This window comes from Thalassophryne amazonica, chromosome 18, assembly GCF_902500255.1.
Source record: "Thalassophryne amazonica chromosome 18, fThaAma1.1, whole genome shotgun sequence".
Lineage (NCBI taxonomy): Eukaryota > Metazoa > Chordata > Actinopteri > Batrachoidiformes > Batrachoididae > Thalassophryne > Thalassophryne amazonica.
The window spans coordinates 47,564,128-47,582,063 of NC_047120.1; the positions used below are offsets into that span (position 1 = coordinate 47,564,128).

Sequence of the window (17,936 nt, forward strand, 5' to 3'; positions counted from 1 at the left end):
GTATAACATAACGAAATGGAGCAGACTGACCCATTGGCTAAAGTTTAATCTCTTGAGCACTAGATGGCGCACCTGCGCTGAGCGCATCTTACAAAAAATAAACAAATGCCAAACAATTAAATAAAAGTACTGTTTGGAGTCAGTCTGCTCCATTTCGTTACATTTTACACCCAATTCATGATTATCAGTCCCCATTTCGCTCCATTTTGTATTTTAGTATGACCCCTTTTAAGCAGAAACAAGGCGATAATTGGTGAATCGCTGCTGACGCTCCGAAATGACGCATGCGCGGTGAAGGGGGAGTACTGCGCTCCTCACGCTGTTTTATTTATTTATTTATTATTATTATTATTGGTTTTGTTTTTTGATATAGTGTCTATGTTTGACACTGTCACTTTAAAAAGGAATCCATTAGCAGTGCGCAGGCGCAGGCTGTTGAGTTTTTCTCCAACCTGAGGAGCTGTGTGTAGTTTTGTTGCTGCGCTAACAAATCCGTCGTCGCTTCTCGTTCTTGACCAGCGGTCCTTTAAAAAAAATAAAAAATAAAATAAAATAATACTAATAAAAAATTCCACCGGAAAACAGGAGCTCGGTGAGGCGCTGAACAGTCAACGAAAGCTCGCTTTAAAGGTGTTTAAATGTGTGTTTAAGAGTAGGCGAGTGTGTGTTTTGGCTCGCGCTGCTGCCTCCCCTCCCTCCCCAGGTCAGTCGCTGAGAGGAGCCTTCAGCTCCCACATCACTCTGCGGACTCGGGGCTACTAATATCGCAGCACCTTTGTTCCAGCGTGGATAAAATCCTCCTAAATCTCACGTTTATGCTGTTCGGCGTGTGCGCGATTGTTTACGCGATAAAATGGCTGCTGGAATGCTAACGTTGTTTGGAGGAGAATGGTGAATCAATACCAGCGAGGGTACTAGCCAAAACAAGCTAGTTGGGCTAACGAGCGCCGGGCACTGAATTCAGCGACTTTCGCTGATGGTTTGCACTTGTGGTGGGATCTTCCAACAAGAAGGGAATTTAACCAAATCTATGCATGCACCTAAAGGAGCATCCTGTAGAACACTAAGCTAGTAGTAGTGCTGAATTTTAGCCAGATCTCTGCAAGGCTTGATTTGAGTATGCATAACATTGAGCGAATATGCAGGACTTCTTTGTTATAACTGCAAGATCCTGACTAGGTTTTTATCCCAAAGCACACTTAAAGGCCCCGGTCTTTTACTCGGCTTGGAGAATAATGGATCTTTGGGGGAAATGCAAAGATCCGCGTTGTCTTTTTGGACCCACACTAGTCACTCGCAGCCATCTGCGAGGTGTCAGCAGATACCTGGTCATCTATGTTTTGTTTTACTTCGTACTTTTCACTCACGCCTCCCCTGGGAAACCGTGTGACAAGAACTGTCTCTCTGGGAAATGTATTAACGGATCCTGCATCTGTGATCGAGGATGGGTTGGAGATCAGTGCCAGCACTGCCAAGGGAGATTCAAGTAAGTAGTCGAAGCACTCAGTCTTTTACGTCAGTATTGCGTCTTTATGACATGTGAACCGAGCTAGAACATTTTCTGACCTGTATCTAATTGTGTTGCTCCTGTAGGGCAACACAAATTGTGTTTTCAACAGCTACCTCTAAATGGCATCTTGACGTTTTCATGAATTTGATCCCCGCAATTTGTTGTGCCAATGCGTCCCGCTTGACACCACGCTATATAAAATAATAATTTTGTAGCCGATGATGCATTTTCTCTCAGAACTTGGCTGATGAAACCATGCTCTCATCACTCCCAGAATCACAGAGAAATTGTGTACAGCTATATATATTGTAATGGATTGGTAAAAACAGTTGCGTTTTCATTCCTTCTTATGAGTTAGATAATGCATCTGTAAAGTTATGTTTATTGTAGATGTAACACCTCATCGTAATCTCATTTCAGGTTCAGATGCCCTGCACGCAATGACACACATTGACACGCAGTGTTTTCTGAATAGGTTGCGCAAAGGTCACGATTAGTTCACGCAAGTTGCATGAAATTAAGGCATGCCAAAATTTGCTTTGCGCCCTGGCATGCAACCCAGCACAGTTCATGCACAGTTTACGATGCGTTCACTCATTGGTGCGCAAGATTGCATGCCACTGCGGGGATCAAATTTGTGCAAGTATCAAGGTGCCTTTAATATTATTAGTATTCTGCAAAAAACAAAACAAAACTGCTTTTCCTCTGTTTTGTGGGAAAAGAAATCTAAGACTGTTGGTATTGCTTCTAAATTTTCACAGCAGTGTCTAGACCTTGACATTTTACACATTGGATGCTCTTAGGACACATTCGGTTGCCACATATAGGGCTGTTGTATCAGCAGCAGCTCCTAGCTAATAGTACAGTCAGGTCTAAAACTGAGACATGCAGGTAAGTCACCTACATATGAATAAAAAATTAGGTTGACATATACCTGCAGGGAAACTGTCATAGTCCAGACCGAAACCTATTATTTCCTTAAGAGTTGTCATGGCTGTTGTGGTGGCTTCCCGCATTTGTCTTCTTACACATTTGCTCAGTTTTTCAGAACTGTCTACACCAGGCAGATTTACCATACAGTACCAGGCATTTTGTAATTCGTAGTGAAAATGAGGTCCAAAACATTCTAACTTGTCTAAAGAAAACTGTAAAAGTGATGCTTTATTTGTATGACACTTAAAGGTTTCCATTGCTGTGGCTTTTTTTATTTCATTTGTCATTTTGTAGAAATTAGCTTTCACTGTCAGTTTAAATGGCATAATTTAAGAAATTTTAATATAAAGCAGTGTGATTTATTTAATAAAGAAAAAAATTGATGTCTTACAAAGTTAAATGTATTAAAGGTCAAGAGGTCAGAAGGTTTTACACCAGTGTAGATTAAATGAAAGTAATTCTGTGCTTTAAACTTAAATTGCTCCAATGAACAGTACTTCTGGTTTGTGTCTTATTAATATACGGAGTGGCTATACGCCCAACCATTGGTTCAATAAAGTAAAGATGCGAGCATATACACCCAACCACAACCGACCAATGAGTGCGCTTGTAAGCTCACTTCCAGTTTCAACACGGGAGGGGAAAAAAGGCGGATATTTTTTCACCGGCTGCAGGAGGGTTCGCAGCCCATGGGGGGGCTGTGATCTAAAGCGGTTCTGTTTGGCTCATCACACCCAGGGAACTGTGTCAAACTAACACCATCTTACAGACAACAAGCAGCATTTTGTTCAAAAACTGTTTCATCGTTGTTAACAGGCTTCCGTTCAAAATGCTTATGAAGTTTGTCTGTTTTGATCCATTGTGGTGTTTTCGCAATAATTAAAGATGGTGCCGTTAAATGTGTCAAACATACGCCACAATAGAGCCTTAAAAATTGGTGTAAAAAAAATGTAGTTTAGATGCACAAAACGTGTCAAATACACAATCACGGTTGGGCGAATAAGATAAGACATTATATTTATCTGCCCAACGGTTGGGCATGTAATGTTCAATGTATGACTTATCTGCCCAACGGTTGGGTGTATAGCCTTTGCCATTAATATAATCGGTTCAACAAAATGCACCAGCTTGAATATTGTCATCAGTTGGTGCAAATCAAATACATAGTTGTGTCATCAGTATATGTACAAAAGTCAGCCATGTACTTTTATCATGTGCCCTGATTGTATCTATTTAACCTTTATTTAACCAGGAGTAAAAGACTCAAGATTAAAAATCTCTTTTCCAAAAGTGTTCTGGCTAAGACAGCATCCCAGACAACAATTTGAGACATGGTCAAATGTAAAAATTGATAAAACAAAAACTAATTTTAAAAATATCAAAACATAGATTAATTTTTGAAACATCTACATCCAGATGCAGCCATTCCTTAACTTGAAATTAAAAGCATTCAAGGGCACGTCATCTTTTTTAAAGCATGAGAAATTGAAATATTCAGTGAAAAATAATTCTGAAATGCTTTACAAAAAGTGGCAATCATTTTTAACGTTATTCAACTCGCTTCAGTTGTTGTTTCATGACTGATGTGCCCAAGTCCTTCCCCCTTTTTTCTTTATATTTTTTTCAGTGTGTATATTTTTTTCCATTTTTTAGGCATTTATATTTTTTATTCATTTTACTTTGTTTTCCCCTCTCAGTAAAGTTAACTTTTATTTACCTTAAAAGCTAGAAAATGTGGCTTGTAGGCCTACTTCTTTGATTTAAGATCCACAATATTTTGAGGATATAACTGTAACTATGAGGCCCTTATTTCTGCTTTTGCTTCTGTTTTTTATCATCAAGATGATGTAATTTCTTATTCCTATTTTTCTTTTATGCTGAGGATTCATTTCTATTTTTGCTTCTGTTTTTTATCATCAAGATGATGTAATTTCTTATTCCTTTTTTTGTTTTATGCTGAGAATTTTGCCTTTGTGTGCCATATTTTCTTTCCAAATAAAAAATATTGAATAACATAAAAGGCTTTCAGTGAGACCAGGTACCCGAGATTTAGGTGATTCTGTATTTTAACATCTTAAGAAGGAATAAATCCTGGGAGAATCACTTCCTGTTGTAACGTAAATATTAGCTAATTAGTGGGAATTCTTATTAAAATGTCAAAAACAGGACAAAAATCTAACCTCCTTGGTGGAGCTGGTAGGTAAAAATCTGAATGTTTGAACTACGAAAAGTTTTTATAAGTTGAATTTTCTACATTTACATACAGGCAGATTATTGCTCAATTTTAAAAGGTCTTTTTGGGTCATTTAGTTTTTTTTAATAAACACCTTTTCCTCCTTTCCTTTGTATTTTGTTCCTAACACACTGCACGTAACACATTAAGAATTAAAGCGCAAAAGTGATACGTTGGCTAGCATGTAATTGAACACAACACTGTGTCTCCATGATGCTGCTCACATCCTCCAGTTAACCTGTTTGACTGGCATGAATTACCCCACATGCATTTAATTTAGTACAAAGGAAAAGATGAGTAGAGAGGTTGCTTGTGTCAGTGTGGGTGCTTGTGAAACGGATGCTTGATTACCCCGTACAGTCACATCTGCATATGACCATAGAGAGGACAACACTGCCATGCACTGATGCTGACTTACCATTTAATGTTTTTGATTTGACCACATAGTATTCTCAAAGATGTCTGTTTGGTTTTGCAGTGTTGACAGTGGCATTGAGAGAACATCTGCAACACATTGATTTGCAGTACAACCAGTGCCTTCTGCTGCTAAATTGAAAGTGTGTGTCTTTTGATAAACAGCACAGGTAGATGTCATGCCAACCCCCTGAGTTGAAGATTTAGGCAGTCCTAAAAGTCCAATAAATCCTTAAAATGCCTCCCCCCAATAGAATAATGTTCACAGTAACCAAACTCTTGACAAAAGTGTTTTTTTTTTTCCCCTTGCAGGTAAGCACTTCAGTACATCTACGGTATATTCTATGGTGCTGTGAGTGCCTGTCACAGTAAAGGCCCCCTGACACTTGCACGACTTTGATGCATGCACCTGCACGCCGGCGCGTGGAATTGCGAGTTTTGAAATGTTCAAAAAATCTTTCACACTTAAATGTCGTGTAGGGCTGAAATGATTAGTCCAGTAACTCGAATAATTTGATTACAAAAAATGTTCAAGGCAAATTCTGTGCCTCGAAGCTTTGTTTAACACAACAAAACACATGGTCCGCTCTACATGGGGAGTGACTATTCGTGCGGCGGCCGGCTGCTGTCTCTCTCTACCCGGTGTGAGGAGCTCTCGGCACTCCCCTGAGACCGGGCGAGTCACAGCTCCGTTCCCGGCCACACAGACAAAAAGTTTCTGAAAGATCCTTACAGCAAAAGTTTTGCTCAGACTCGCACTGAGTGTTTCACTTTTTAATTTTCGCTTCTTTGAGCAGCACACAATGCTTCACAAACACTGTAAATTAAATAAAATAATAATAATAATAATAAATAAAACTGACTGCGAGGCTTGCATGTTCAACCTCCAGCTGAAATGCATCTGCTGAATTGCAGAGAAAGAGGGATTAAAAAAATTAATGCAGGGACCCAGTCCACCAACCTTACAAAAAAAAAAAAAAAAACACCCTCAAAAATGGTGAAATTTTACAAGTTGGGGAAAAAACAAAAAAACAGAAACCACATCCCATCGCCATTTCAGCAAAATGTCATCACTGGCGCAGTGACATTGTGCCTTTGCTTAGGGAGAGACCTGGACTATTGATGTTTATTTAAAAGCACAAAAGTACTTTTTATCCAATTACTCGATTAATCACCAGAATAATTGATAGAATACTTGATTACTAAACTAATCGATAGCTGCAGCCCTAATGTCATGCAACACACATGAAGTGGTAGTGAACACGATCTACTCGCCAACACTATGTGCAGCTCGTCAAGTCAAGTAAAGAAGTGAACAGTGTGAGTGGTTGCTTCAGCGCACCGCATCACACCGCAGGTCGTCTGAACGATTATAATGAGACGATATATCTATCACAAACATACTTTTACAGCTGCACACAAGAAGGAAAGAACATGCAACTGTTTTACCAAGCCATTACAAAATAAACATGACAAATAATTACCTTTATATAAGGCTCCAAATGCGTTCTCCACCTCATTCAGCGTGCGCGCACGAGAAATATTTTGACTGGAGCAGTCCTCTGTGATTCAGGAAGCGATTCGAGCCGTTTTCAACAGCCAACTCGAAGAGAAAATGATTAATCTGCTACGAAATAATTATTTTACAGACGCAGCATCCAGCGCGTGGCAGCCAGTGGAACAAAGCGCGGCATCCAGCTGGGAACACAGCGGGTGGGATCGTCACGACAATGCACATGCAAGTGCGTGGATCAAAGTCATGCAAGTGTCAGGGCACCTTAACTATCATCATGTTTAATTTGTATTCATGAAAGATTTTCATAAGGCATGTTGTGAGGCAACAACCTCCTCATCACCTGGAGATATGCAGTAGTGGAGATGTGCTCTTCTACTTTATCTGTGTAACGATGTAGTGTACAAGCAGTCTCGACTTGGTTTTAACATGCAATATTGGTCAGGTCTCAGATTCCAATTCACAAATGGGAACCAATCAAAATCAGCATTTGAATAATGAACAGCTATTGCTTCAAGTTCTCATTTATTCATCATTATGCCAAAAAAGGGGGGAAAACAGTTTAATGTTGGTTTCAGTGCAGAATGCAAAAAATGTAAAATGTCTTCGCTTAAAATTATTGGAAAACGTCAACAGATATCTAGCCACAGTTTTATCAGGTTATTACCCAACACACTGCTTCGACTGCAGTATTTTCTCCCTCAGCCTAAAAAGAAAGAAAAAAGCTGCTGAATTTAGTTGGATGGTGACAAAATGGACTTCAAACAGTGCTTCATTGTTGCAGCACTTGCTTAATGATAGCTTGTTCTTCTGTAATTGCTAACATCAACTTGTCTGCTAAATAAAGTGTGTGTATATTTTTTGTGTGTGAGCTCCAGTGTCTTTAAGGGTTTCTGCTAATCTCAGTGTCCTGGAAGTCAAAATTGAAGTTTCTTTGGAATTGAAGAAATTGCACCCTCTTGGCCCTTTCTGTCTTTGGACACCTTTGGTCTAAGCCTTTAGGATCCTGGAGCTTCCAGTCTTCCTCTATGATTGTGACACCTGTACATGAAAAAATCAAATTCTGTGATTTCAGCTTCTTAAATGTGAATATTTTCTGGTTTATTTGGCTACTTTTTTTTGGCTACATGCTTCACTGAGCATGATCCAGCATACAGGTACTTCAGTGGATGAGGACCCTAGCCATTGGAATAGTCAGGAGACATCCGCCTGGCTGTGACAGTGGAATGTTTGACATTTTATTCTGTGAATCAACTAGTTTTAATCTCGCTTGCTTGCTCCCTTTGGATTCACATAAATTTCCCAGTGACATCCCTGTCCACAGAAGAAGTTGGCACGTCATCACACAATTTGTGTTCAGTTGCACGTGAGATTTACTTCGGTCCCGAGGTTAAAGAGCCCTCTCTTGGAAAAACAAACAGTAATGCAAATGAGGGTTAATAATTGATTTGCAAGCACATCATCATGTCATTGTGATTTGGTGTTGAAGCCATGACTTGCTTCACTAAAAGATTCATTACCAGAACTTAATGCTGCATTCAAGACAACTCGGAAAACAGAATTTCCACAATTGTGCATTCCCAAATTTTGAATTTTATTATTTCAACGTAAGTACCAAAAAAAAAGTGCAATTGCATATTCAAGTCCATGTACCGTTACTGCAGAATTTTGTATAAAGTAAAAGGCTGTTTTCACTGTATAATGTCTTAGTTATATGTTGGAATTCATTTATTAACATGAATTTACAGGGAAAATAGTTCACATTCCAAGTTGACATTTAAATTAGTTTAAAATTTTCTCCAGCCCACCTCAGCTGCTTTGCTTCCTCACTTCTAAGGATTCACTTATTAAAAATTTCCCAGTGACAATCCTGTAATTGATAACCTTGATTAGTCTGTACAACACGCATCCAAATGTTTCACAATATTAACCTCCAGAGACCCTTTTTTTTTTAAAAAAAAACCTAATTCCTGTACAAGCTTGGGTGTTGACACTTGAGAAAAGCATCTCGAACATATAGGTTACCTTGTTTTAGTGTTCAGCTGTTGTAATATTTCCTGTGGTATATATATTTTTTTGTCAAGACTGCATACCACAACATCTTTATCGCATTACGGACATACTTTTTAGACTATTACTGTGTCAGAGTAAAAACTTAACATGTTGATGTGCATCTCAGCCAGTGCTGAGGGACATAAAAGGCAATCATTTCAATTCATGTTGCTTTTGAGCCACCCACAAGAGCAGACTCTAAACTTTAATACTTCCAAAGTTAGTCTGTGGTGTGTTCGTATCAGCTGACAGGTTCTCATTTTCTGGATTCATGGCTTGTCTCTACTTTGATGTTAAAATGAGTTTATGACAGTGCAATCTGTTGCAAAGCAAAAAAAAAAGTCTTTGCCGTCTGTGTCACCATCATTTTCAATTAATTCAAAGTATGATTTCATATTTTTGTAGGGAGGAAAAGCATAGCTCCAGTATCTTGCGATACAGGACAGTGATGAACGAATCATCTATCATTCTGACACTGCTCACTGTGATTTGTCTTGAAGAATACTTTGTTGAAAATGGTTTCTGGTATCAGATTTTAGAAATGCAGATGACTTTTCAGGAGGCAGCTGATTGAAAGTCTTTGTTGGCAGGGACTCACTTTGAGCTGCCGTCCAGGTTTTTGGCTTCTGATGTTAAATCCTGAGAACTCAGTGTTTGTTTGACTACCACTGTGAAGATCATAGTCTTCTTTTATAAAGACTTTGTTCAAGGTTGAGATATTTAATGAGTTATTAGACCACATTGGCTGTCATTTTTTCAGTAGGAGCCATTGCTTTTAAAGAAATCTTAAACCATAAAACTATTGGACTGAACAGCAACATCCTTTTTTAGATGACGGCAAACTGCACAGCCTTTGTTGTCTTCTGCATGCATTCAAAGTGCACAAAATATTTGTTATTAGCTCTTGACCCCACCCATAGAAGGCTTTTTCAGCCCAAAAAAGCTTCTGTGTAGTCGTGCAGAGACTTCACCAGATGAGCAAAATGTCCACTGAGTGGGCGTCACACTCCTGCAGCTTCAAAGGCAGTAAATTTGTAGTAAAACAGTGTTTAGGAGGAGTTGTGGTATTCTCTTCATTAATTTGAAACCTTTAAAAAGTGAAGGGATCTTATCCTGTTCATTTAACTTTATACAGCATTATGTACCGGTGACACATTATTTGACTCCTTACTACCATTCTGTAATTGGAAAACCACTTATTTTACTGAATGTGTATGATGTAGTCATTGATGTTCAGTGGTAGCCACCTTTTTTGCACTTTTGCAGTATTGTTTTATCTTCTAACTACTACTCTCCTAACTGCTGGAAAAACCACTAGAGTTGTGGAAATCAGCGGCTTAGGTGCTTTTGTTGGTGAGGAAAGGCTTACTGACCTTGACTTGGTGAGCAGTGCTGTGATCTTTGCAGGAGCAATGGTTGCAGAACTTGAGAAGTTGAGTGAGGAATTGAAGTGATCCTCCTAGATCAGTGATTTTCAACCTTTTTTGAGCTGCGGCACCCTTTTTATATTTACAAAATCCTGCGGCACACCACCAACCAAAATAATATTATAATTCTATTACCTCTGGTTTTGCGCAAAAACCCAATTATCGCAATAGAAAATCGATACAGAAAACACCGCATTTCGAAAATCCTCAAGCATTTTGCGCTCTGATCTCAAGTAGGGCTGTCACGATTAGGAATTTCTGGAGATGATTAATTGTCAGACAGATAATTGCGATTGATGAATATATTGTCTATTTTTTTTTCTTTTTTTTCCCCCTTCTTTATATTCTACTATTGTAGTATAATTACACAACTCTGGAAGAACATTTGGCTTCTGTGAGTGGAGAAACTGGGAATGGTGCAACATTTTTATTTTTATCTTCAATTTACATACAGTCACAACTTTTTCTGATTTGTGGTTGTTTCTGTTGCATGTCTAAAATTGTTTCTCCTCATCAGTCACGTTTTGTGCTTAAACACTGCATTAAGCTCAAGATTGAACAAATAAATACCTTTGGAAAATAACAGCTGTTAAAGTTCAGAGTTCTCACCTGCTTTTTGTGATCTGTGCGTCTGAACATTGTTTTTTGTGGCTCAGTTCATTCATATATTCTCATTTTTTAAATATGTTTTTAAAGATATTTGACCGTTTATTTCATCTCATGATCTCATAAATTCAGCATACGATGCACACATGGTGTGAACAGGCCAGTAACGGCAGAATCACACCTTTAGAGAAAGTTCAGAGAGAAGTAAAGGCAGCTTCACGTTTTCGTTTTGTTAACATGTTCACTCGGGTTAAAATCCTCTCTCTGCTCCGCGCTCGCTGCGCACTGAACGTGTCACACCTGCATTCAGGAATCTCCCTCACCCACCCCCTCCCTCGCAGTCTGCAGCCTGTTAACTCCGCGCGCGCGCGCACACACACAGGCGCAGACACACACACCGACAGCTCCGCATTTTAGACGGCTTTTGAAGAAGACGGCACTGTTTTAATCGGCCGTCAGCCTCCTTGTTATTGTCCCGCCTTAAGACAAGAGCGAGGCTGCAGCACGTTTGACGTCAGATTCTGAGTCGTTTATGCTTTGTGGATAAAATAAATAATTCACGGTAAGCGCAAATATGAAAAATAATCCCGAATATGAAAAATAATCGCGATTGACGAATATTGTCATAATTGTGACAGCCCTACCCATGGCACCCCTGACGATCGATCACGGCACACTAGGGTGCTGCGGCACCCCGGTTGAGAATCACTGTCCTAGATGAAGACTAAGATCCAGGCTTTCAGTGACTTCCCCATTGATTTTAAAGGGGTATCAAATCGATATAAGAGGAGTCCCAAAAATTCTGCCAACTGTTATATAAAGTAGAGATGTTTGTTTATCCACTCCTGCAAATTTTGTTAAAAAAAGGCTGATGGCGCAGCCCACCTGGTGGCGCTAAACTTACTCACAATTGGGCAAGTCGAGTACTTTGGCGCTCCCTGGTGGCCAGCGCCATCAAGACTCCAATGTTTTTTCAGTTGCATTTGATAGAGTACGGCCTACATTTGTTGATAACATTGAAATCTGGTTGGGGTCTTGATGGCGCAGAGGGTTATGGGCTTTTAAATACAGCCAATTTTGCAAAATGACCAGACTTTGAGCACCCCTATATTCAGCGCCATCGACCCCCCCCAGATAAGAGTTTGCCTCCCTATGTCATTTGATAGTTAAAGGTGATAGAGGTTGAATGGGGCATTAATCCTTGTTCTGTGAAGTGATATGTAGCCCCCCAAAAATTGGTTGGGTCTGTAATGGCTCAGAACCTTCCTAAAAGGCTCTCTGAAACAGCTATGTTACTATGCTGGGTTTAGAATGCCTCGTTTGCCTTTAATGGCGTCGTTTCGGAGCTTATTTGGCAACCTCATTATGAAATGCAAGTAGGTGGCGCTGATCAGTTGCCATTGTTTGATTGGCTGCCCTTGCTCTCACTGAAAAGAAAGCATTATTTATTTATTTTCATTGCTTTTATTTTTTTCTGTTGTATTTCTATTCAGGTTTTTTTTTGCCTCTTTCTCTAAAATTGTATATAATAATCATTAGATTATTAATATATAAACAAAAATAAATTTAAGAAATATTACAATTTGAAAACAAATGCACCTGAACATGATGACAGCTGCAATGCTAACTTTTAACATTGAAAATGCCATAGACATGCTAACGCGTTAGCATCACTCCCATTTTTAAGTTATAAAATACATCTATCAACTGTTTCAGAAGAACATAACAGGTCGGTTTAACATAGAAAAGGTAAATAATACTCACAGACGTATGCTCCTTAGGGTTTTAGCAGGAGAAAATTAAGCAAAAGAAAGAAAGAATAATCGAAGCATTGCTTCAATCTGCAAAGCACTGCTTCGATTGGTTCAAGGTTCAAAGCAAAGTTGCGCTGCAGAAAAGTTGTTTACGGACCCGCTGCAGGGTCTGTAATCAATACAGAAATGATCATTTTCCTGACAAACACCCCCCAAAACAACGGCCACTCTGAAGGACCGATAACATAATCGTTAAGCACAAAGCTTATTGATGTCGGTGGATCGAGTCATTTCTTAACGATACCCAAAAGGAACCGGTTCTCGATACACATCCCTAGCTGCTAAGGGGTTAGCTCATTCCCTTTAGAGGAACAAACCAGAGCTAACGTGCCATTGTAACGTGCAATTCTTACAACAGGAATATGGCGCAACACAAATTTAAAACAAAAGAAACTGTGATACTCACAGGCTGTACTGATTGCTGGGGTTGATTTTGTCGCAGAGTCGGAACTGACCCTCTACTGAGTATTAAATGCCGACTGAAGCCAGCTCGAAATCGTGCAAGGTTTGTGAAACAGTCCTCCATGAAATGCACAGAGCAAAGAAATAGTCGGCGGTTGTACGTACTGGGGATGCGGTTAAAAATGAATAAAAGCCAGTGATCGTGTACATTGCTTTCCGTGGGAAGATCATAGTCCGCTAAAACAGCCTGGGAAAGCACACCTGTAGCTCGCCATTGCTTCTCTTCGAGTGTTACGAATGGGTGGGCACAACCTTATGAATAATTAATTTCGAAGGGGCGTGTGTGAAAGGGGGTGGGTGTGGGTGTGTGTGTGTGTGGGGGCTATTGGTGAAAAAGTGACGTAAGTTTTCTCTCAAAAACGGATTGGCCTGTTTTCTAGGGGCAATTCAAAAAAGGAGAAATACTTGAAACAGAGGTTCTGAAACTTGCTGGCACTTCGTGTGTATTCCCCACAGCGGGGAGACTATGAAAAAGATGTTTTTGATTCTCTGTCCCCTTTAAACTAACTTGAGGACTTGATGGTGCTGAATGTTACACCACTTGAAAGATCGGAATTTAACAAAATAACAGTTTTTGCATTTTTTTCCTTGTACTTTGATGATCCCTGGCAAGCTCACAGTTTGGTTTTTGGTTGAGAAATTTTGGGAAGGTTAGTTTCTTAGTAGGTTCCATCTCTGAGCCAAATTTTGTTGAAATCCTAGTCGGCTTGAATCACACCCTAATGTAAACCTGCCTGAACTTTAAAAATATTGTCTCTTAATCCGCTACAAAATAATTATTTTATACACACAGCGTCCAGCGCAGAGCGCATGTCAGCCAGTGGAACAAAGTGCTGCTTCCAGCTGGGGAACACCGCGGGTGGGTTCGTCACGTTGATTACAGACCCTGCAGTGGCTCTGTAATCAACAGTTTCTGGGCTCTGGCTGGGCCACTCAAGGACATTCACAGAGTTGTCTTGAAGCCACTCCTTTGATATCTTGGCTGTGTGCTTAGGGTCATTGTCCTGCTGAAAGATGAACCGTCGCTCCAGTCTGAGGTTAAGAGAGCTCTGGAGCAGGTTTTCATCCAGGTTGTCTCTGTACATTGCTGCATTCATCTTTCCTTCAATCCTGACTAGTCTCCCAGTCTTCTTTTATAAAGACTTTGTTCAAGGTTGAGATATTTAATGAGTTATTAGACCACATTGGCTGTCATTTTTCAGTAGGAGCCATTGCTTTTAAAGAAATCTTAAACCATAAAACTATTGGACTGAACAGCAACATCCTTTTTTAGATGACGGCAAACTGCACAGCCTTTGTTGTCTTCTGCATGCATTCAAAGTGCACAAAATATTTGTTATTAGCTCTTGACCCCACCCATAGAAGGCTTTTTCAGCCCAAAAAAGCTTCTGTGTAGTCGTGCAGAGACTTCACCAGATGAGCAAAATGTCCACTGAGTGGGCGTCGCACTCCTGCAGCTTCAAAGGCAGTAAATTTGTAGTAAAACAGTGTTTAGGAGGAGTTGTGGTATTCTCTTCATTAATTTGAAACCTTTAAAAAGTGAAGGGATCTTATCCTGTTCATTTAACTTTATACAGCATTATGTACCGGTGACACATTATTTGACTCCTTACTACCATTCTGTAATTGGAAAACCACTTATTTTACTGAATGTGTATGATGTAGTCATTGATGTTCAGTGGTAGCCACCTTTTTTGCACTTTTGCAGTATTGTTTTATCTTCTAACTACTACTCTCCTAACTGCTGGAAAAACCGAGTTGTGGAAATCAGCGGCTTAGGTGCTTTTGTTGGTGAGGAAAGGCTTACTGACCTTGACTTGGTGAGCAGTGCTGTGATCTTTGCAGGAGCAATGGTTGCAGAACTTGAGAAGTTGAGTGAGGAATTGAAGTGATCCTCCTAGATCAGTGATTTTCAACCTTTTTTGAGCTGCGGCACCCTTTTTATATTTACAAAATCCTGCGGCACACCACCAACCAAAATAATATTATAATTCTATTACCTCTGGTTTTGCGCAAAAACCCAATTATCGCAATAGAAAATCGATACAGAAAACACCGCATTTCGAAAATCCTCAAGCATTTTGCGCTCTGATCTCAAGTAGGGCTGTCACGATTAGGAATTTCTGGAGATGATTAATTGTCAGACAGATAATTGCGATTGATGAATATATTGTCTATTTTTTTTTCTTTTTTTTCCCCCTTCTTTATATTCTACTATTGTAGTATATTAATTACACAACTCTGGAAGAACATTTGGCTTCTGTGAGTGGAGAAACTGGGAATGGTGCAACATTTTTATTTTTATCTTCAATTTACATACAGTCACAACTTTTTCTGATTTGTGGTTGTTTCTGTTGCATGTCTAAAATTGTTTCTCCTCATCAGTCACGTTTTGTGCTTAAACACTGCATTAAGCTCAAGATTGAACAAATAAATACCTTTGGAAAATAACAGCTGTTAAAGTTCAGAGTTCTCACCTGCTTTTTGTGATCTGTGCGTCTGAACATTGTTTGTTTTTTGTGGCTCAGTTCATTCATATATTCTCATTTTTTAAATATGTTTTTAAAGATATTTGACCGTTTATTTCATCTCATGATCTCATAAATTCAGCATACGACGCACACATGGTGTGAACAGGCCAGTAACGGCAGAATCACACCTTTAGAGAAAGTTCAGAGAGAAGTAAAGGCAGCTTCACGTTTTCGTTTTGTTAACATGTTCACTCGGGTTAAAATCCTCTCTCTGCTCCGCGCTCGCTGCGCACTGAACGTGTCACACCTGCATTCAGGAATCTCCCTCACCCACCCCCTCCCTCGCAGTCTGCAGCCTGTTAACTCCGCGCGTGCGCGCACACACACACAGGCGCAGACACACACACCGACAGCTCCGCATTTTAGACGGCTTTTGAAGAAGACGGCACTGTTTTAATCGGCCGTCAGCCTCCTTGTTATTGTCCCGCCTTAAGACAAGAGCGAGGCTGCAGCACGTTTGACGTCAGATTCTGAGTCGTTTATGCTTTGTGGATAAAATAAATAATTCACGGTAATCGCAAATATGAAAAATAATCACGAATATGAAAAATAATCGCGATTGACGAATATTGTCATAATTGTGACAGCCCTACCCATGGCACCCCTGACGATCGATCACGGCACACTAGGGTGCCGCGGCACCCCGTTTGAGAATCACTGTCCTAGATGAAGACTACGATCCAGGCTTTCAGTGACTTCCCCATTGATTTTAAAGGGGTATCAAATCGATATAAGAGGAGTCCCAAAAATTCTGCCAACTGTTATATAAAGTAGAGATGTTTGTTTATCCACTCCTGCAAATTTTGTTAAAAAAGGCTGATGGCGCAGCCCACCTGGTGGCGCTAAACTTACTCACAATTGGGCAAGTCGAGTACTTTGGCGCTCCCTGGTGGCCAGCGCCATCAAGACTCCAATGTTTTTTCAGTTGCATTTGATAGAGTACGGCCTACATTTGTTGATAACATTGAAATCTGGTTGGGGTCTTGATGGCGCAGAGGGTTATGGGCTTTTAAATACAGCCAATTTTGCAAAATGACCAGACTTTGAGCACCCCTATATTCAGCGCCATCGACCCCCCCAGATAAGAGTTTGCCTCCCTATGTCATTTGATAGTTAAAGGTGATAGAGGTTGAATGGGGCATTAATCCTTGTTCTGTGAAGTGATATGTAGCCCCCCAAAAATTGGTTGGGTCTGTAATGGCTCAGAACCTTCCTAAAAGGCTCTCTGAAACAGCTATGTTACTATGCTGGGTTTAGAATGCCTCGTTTGCCTTTTAATGGCGTCGTTTCGGAGCTTATTTGGCAACCTCATTATGAAATGCAAGTAGGTGGCGCTGATCAGTTGCCATTGTTTGATTGGCTGCCCTTGCTCTCACTGAAAAGAAAGCATTATTTATTTATTTTCATTGCTTTTATTTTTTTCTGTTGTATTTCTATTCAGGTTTTTTTTGCCTCTTTCTCTAAAATTGTATATAATAATCATTAGATTATTAATATATAAACAAAAATAAATTTACTCACAGGCTGTACTGATTGCTGGGGTTGATTTTGTCGCAGAGTCGGAACTGACCCTCTACTGAGTATTAAATGCCGACTGAAGCCAGCTCGAAATCGTGCAAGGTTTGTGAAACAGTCCTCCATGAAATGCACAGAGCAAAGAAATAGTCGGCGGTTGTACGTACTGGGGATGCGGTTAAAAATGAATAAAAGCCAGTGATCGTGTACATTGCTTTCCGTGGGAAGATCATAGTCCGCTAAAACAGCCTGGGAAAGCACACCTGTAGCTCGCCATTGCTTCTCTTCGAGTGTTACGAATGGGTGGGCACAACCTTATGAATAATTAATTTCGAAGGGGCGTGTGTGAAAGGGGGTGGGTGTGGGTGTGTGTGTGTGTGGGGGCTATTGGTGAAAAAGTGACGCAAGTTTTCTCTCAAAAACGGATTGGCCTGTTTTCTAGGGGCAATTCAAAAAAGGAGAAATACTTGAAACAGAGGTTCTGAAACTTGCTGGCACTTCGTGTGTATTCCCCACAGCGGGGAGACTATGAAAAAGATGTTTTTGATTCTCTGTCCCCTTTAAACTAACTTGAGGACTTGATGGTGCTGAATGTTACACCACTTGAAAGATCGGAATTTAACAAAATAACAGTTTTTGCATTTTTTTCCTTGTACTTTGATGATCCCTGGCAAGCTCACAGTTTGGTTTTTGGTTGAGAAATTTTGGGAAGGTTAGTTTCTAAGTAGGTTCCATCTCTGAGCCAAATTTTGTTGAAATCCAAGTCGGCTTGAATCACACCCTAATGTAAACCTGCCTGAACTTTAAAAATATTGTCTCTTAATCCGCTACAAAATAATTATTTTATACACACAGCGTCCAGCGCAGAGCGCATGTCAGCCAGTGGAACAAAGTGCTGCTTCCAGCTGGGGAACACCGCGGGTGGG

General features: G+C 40.0%; 1 protein-coding gene across 2 annotated transcripts in view; it reads left to right on the forward strand.

Annotated features, from left to right (window-relative positions):
- The first annotated feature begins 467 nt into the window (after positions 1–467).
- The window catches only part of atrnl1b (attractin-like 1b), a 157,187-nt gene continuing 139,718 nt past the window's right edge, over positions 468–17,936 (forward strand). For both annotated transcript variants that reach the window (XM_034194607.1, XM_034194608.1), the window contains exon 1: positions 468–1,486. In XM_034194607.1, coding sequence (XP_034050498.1) covers positions 1,236–1,486 — 251 coding nt within the window. In that variant the 5' untranslated portion in view covers positions 468–1,235. The remainder of the gene's footprint in view (positions 1,487–17,936) is intronic.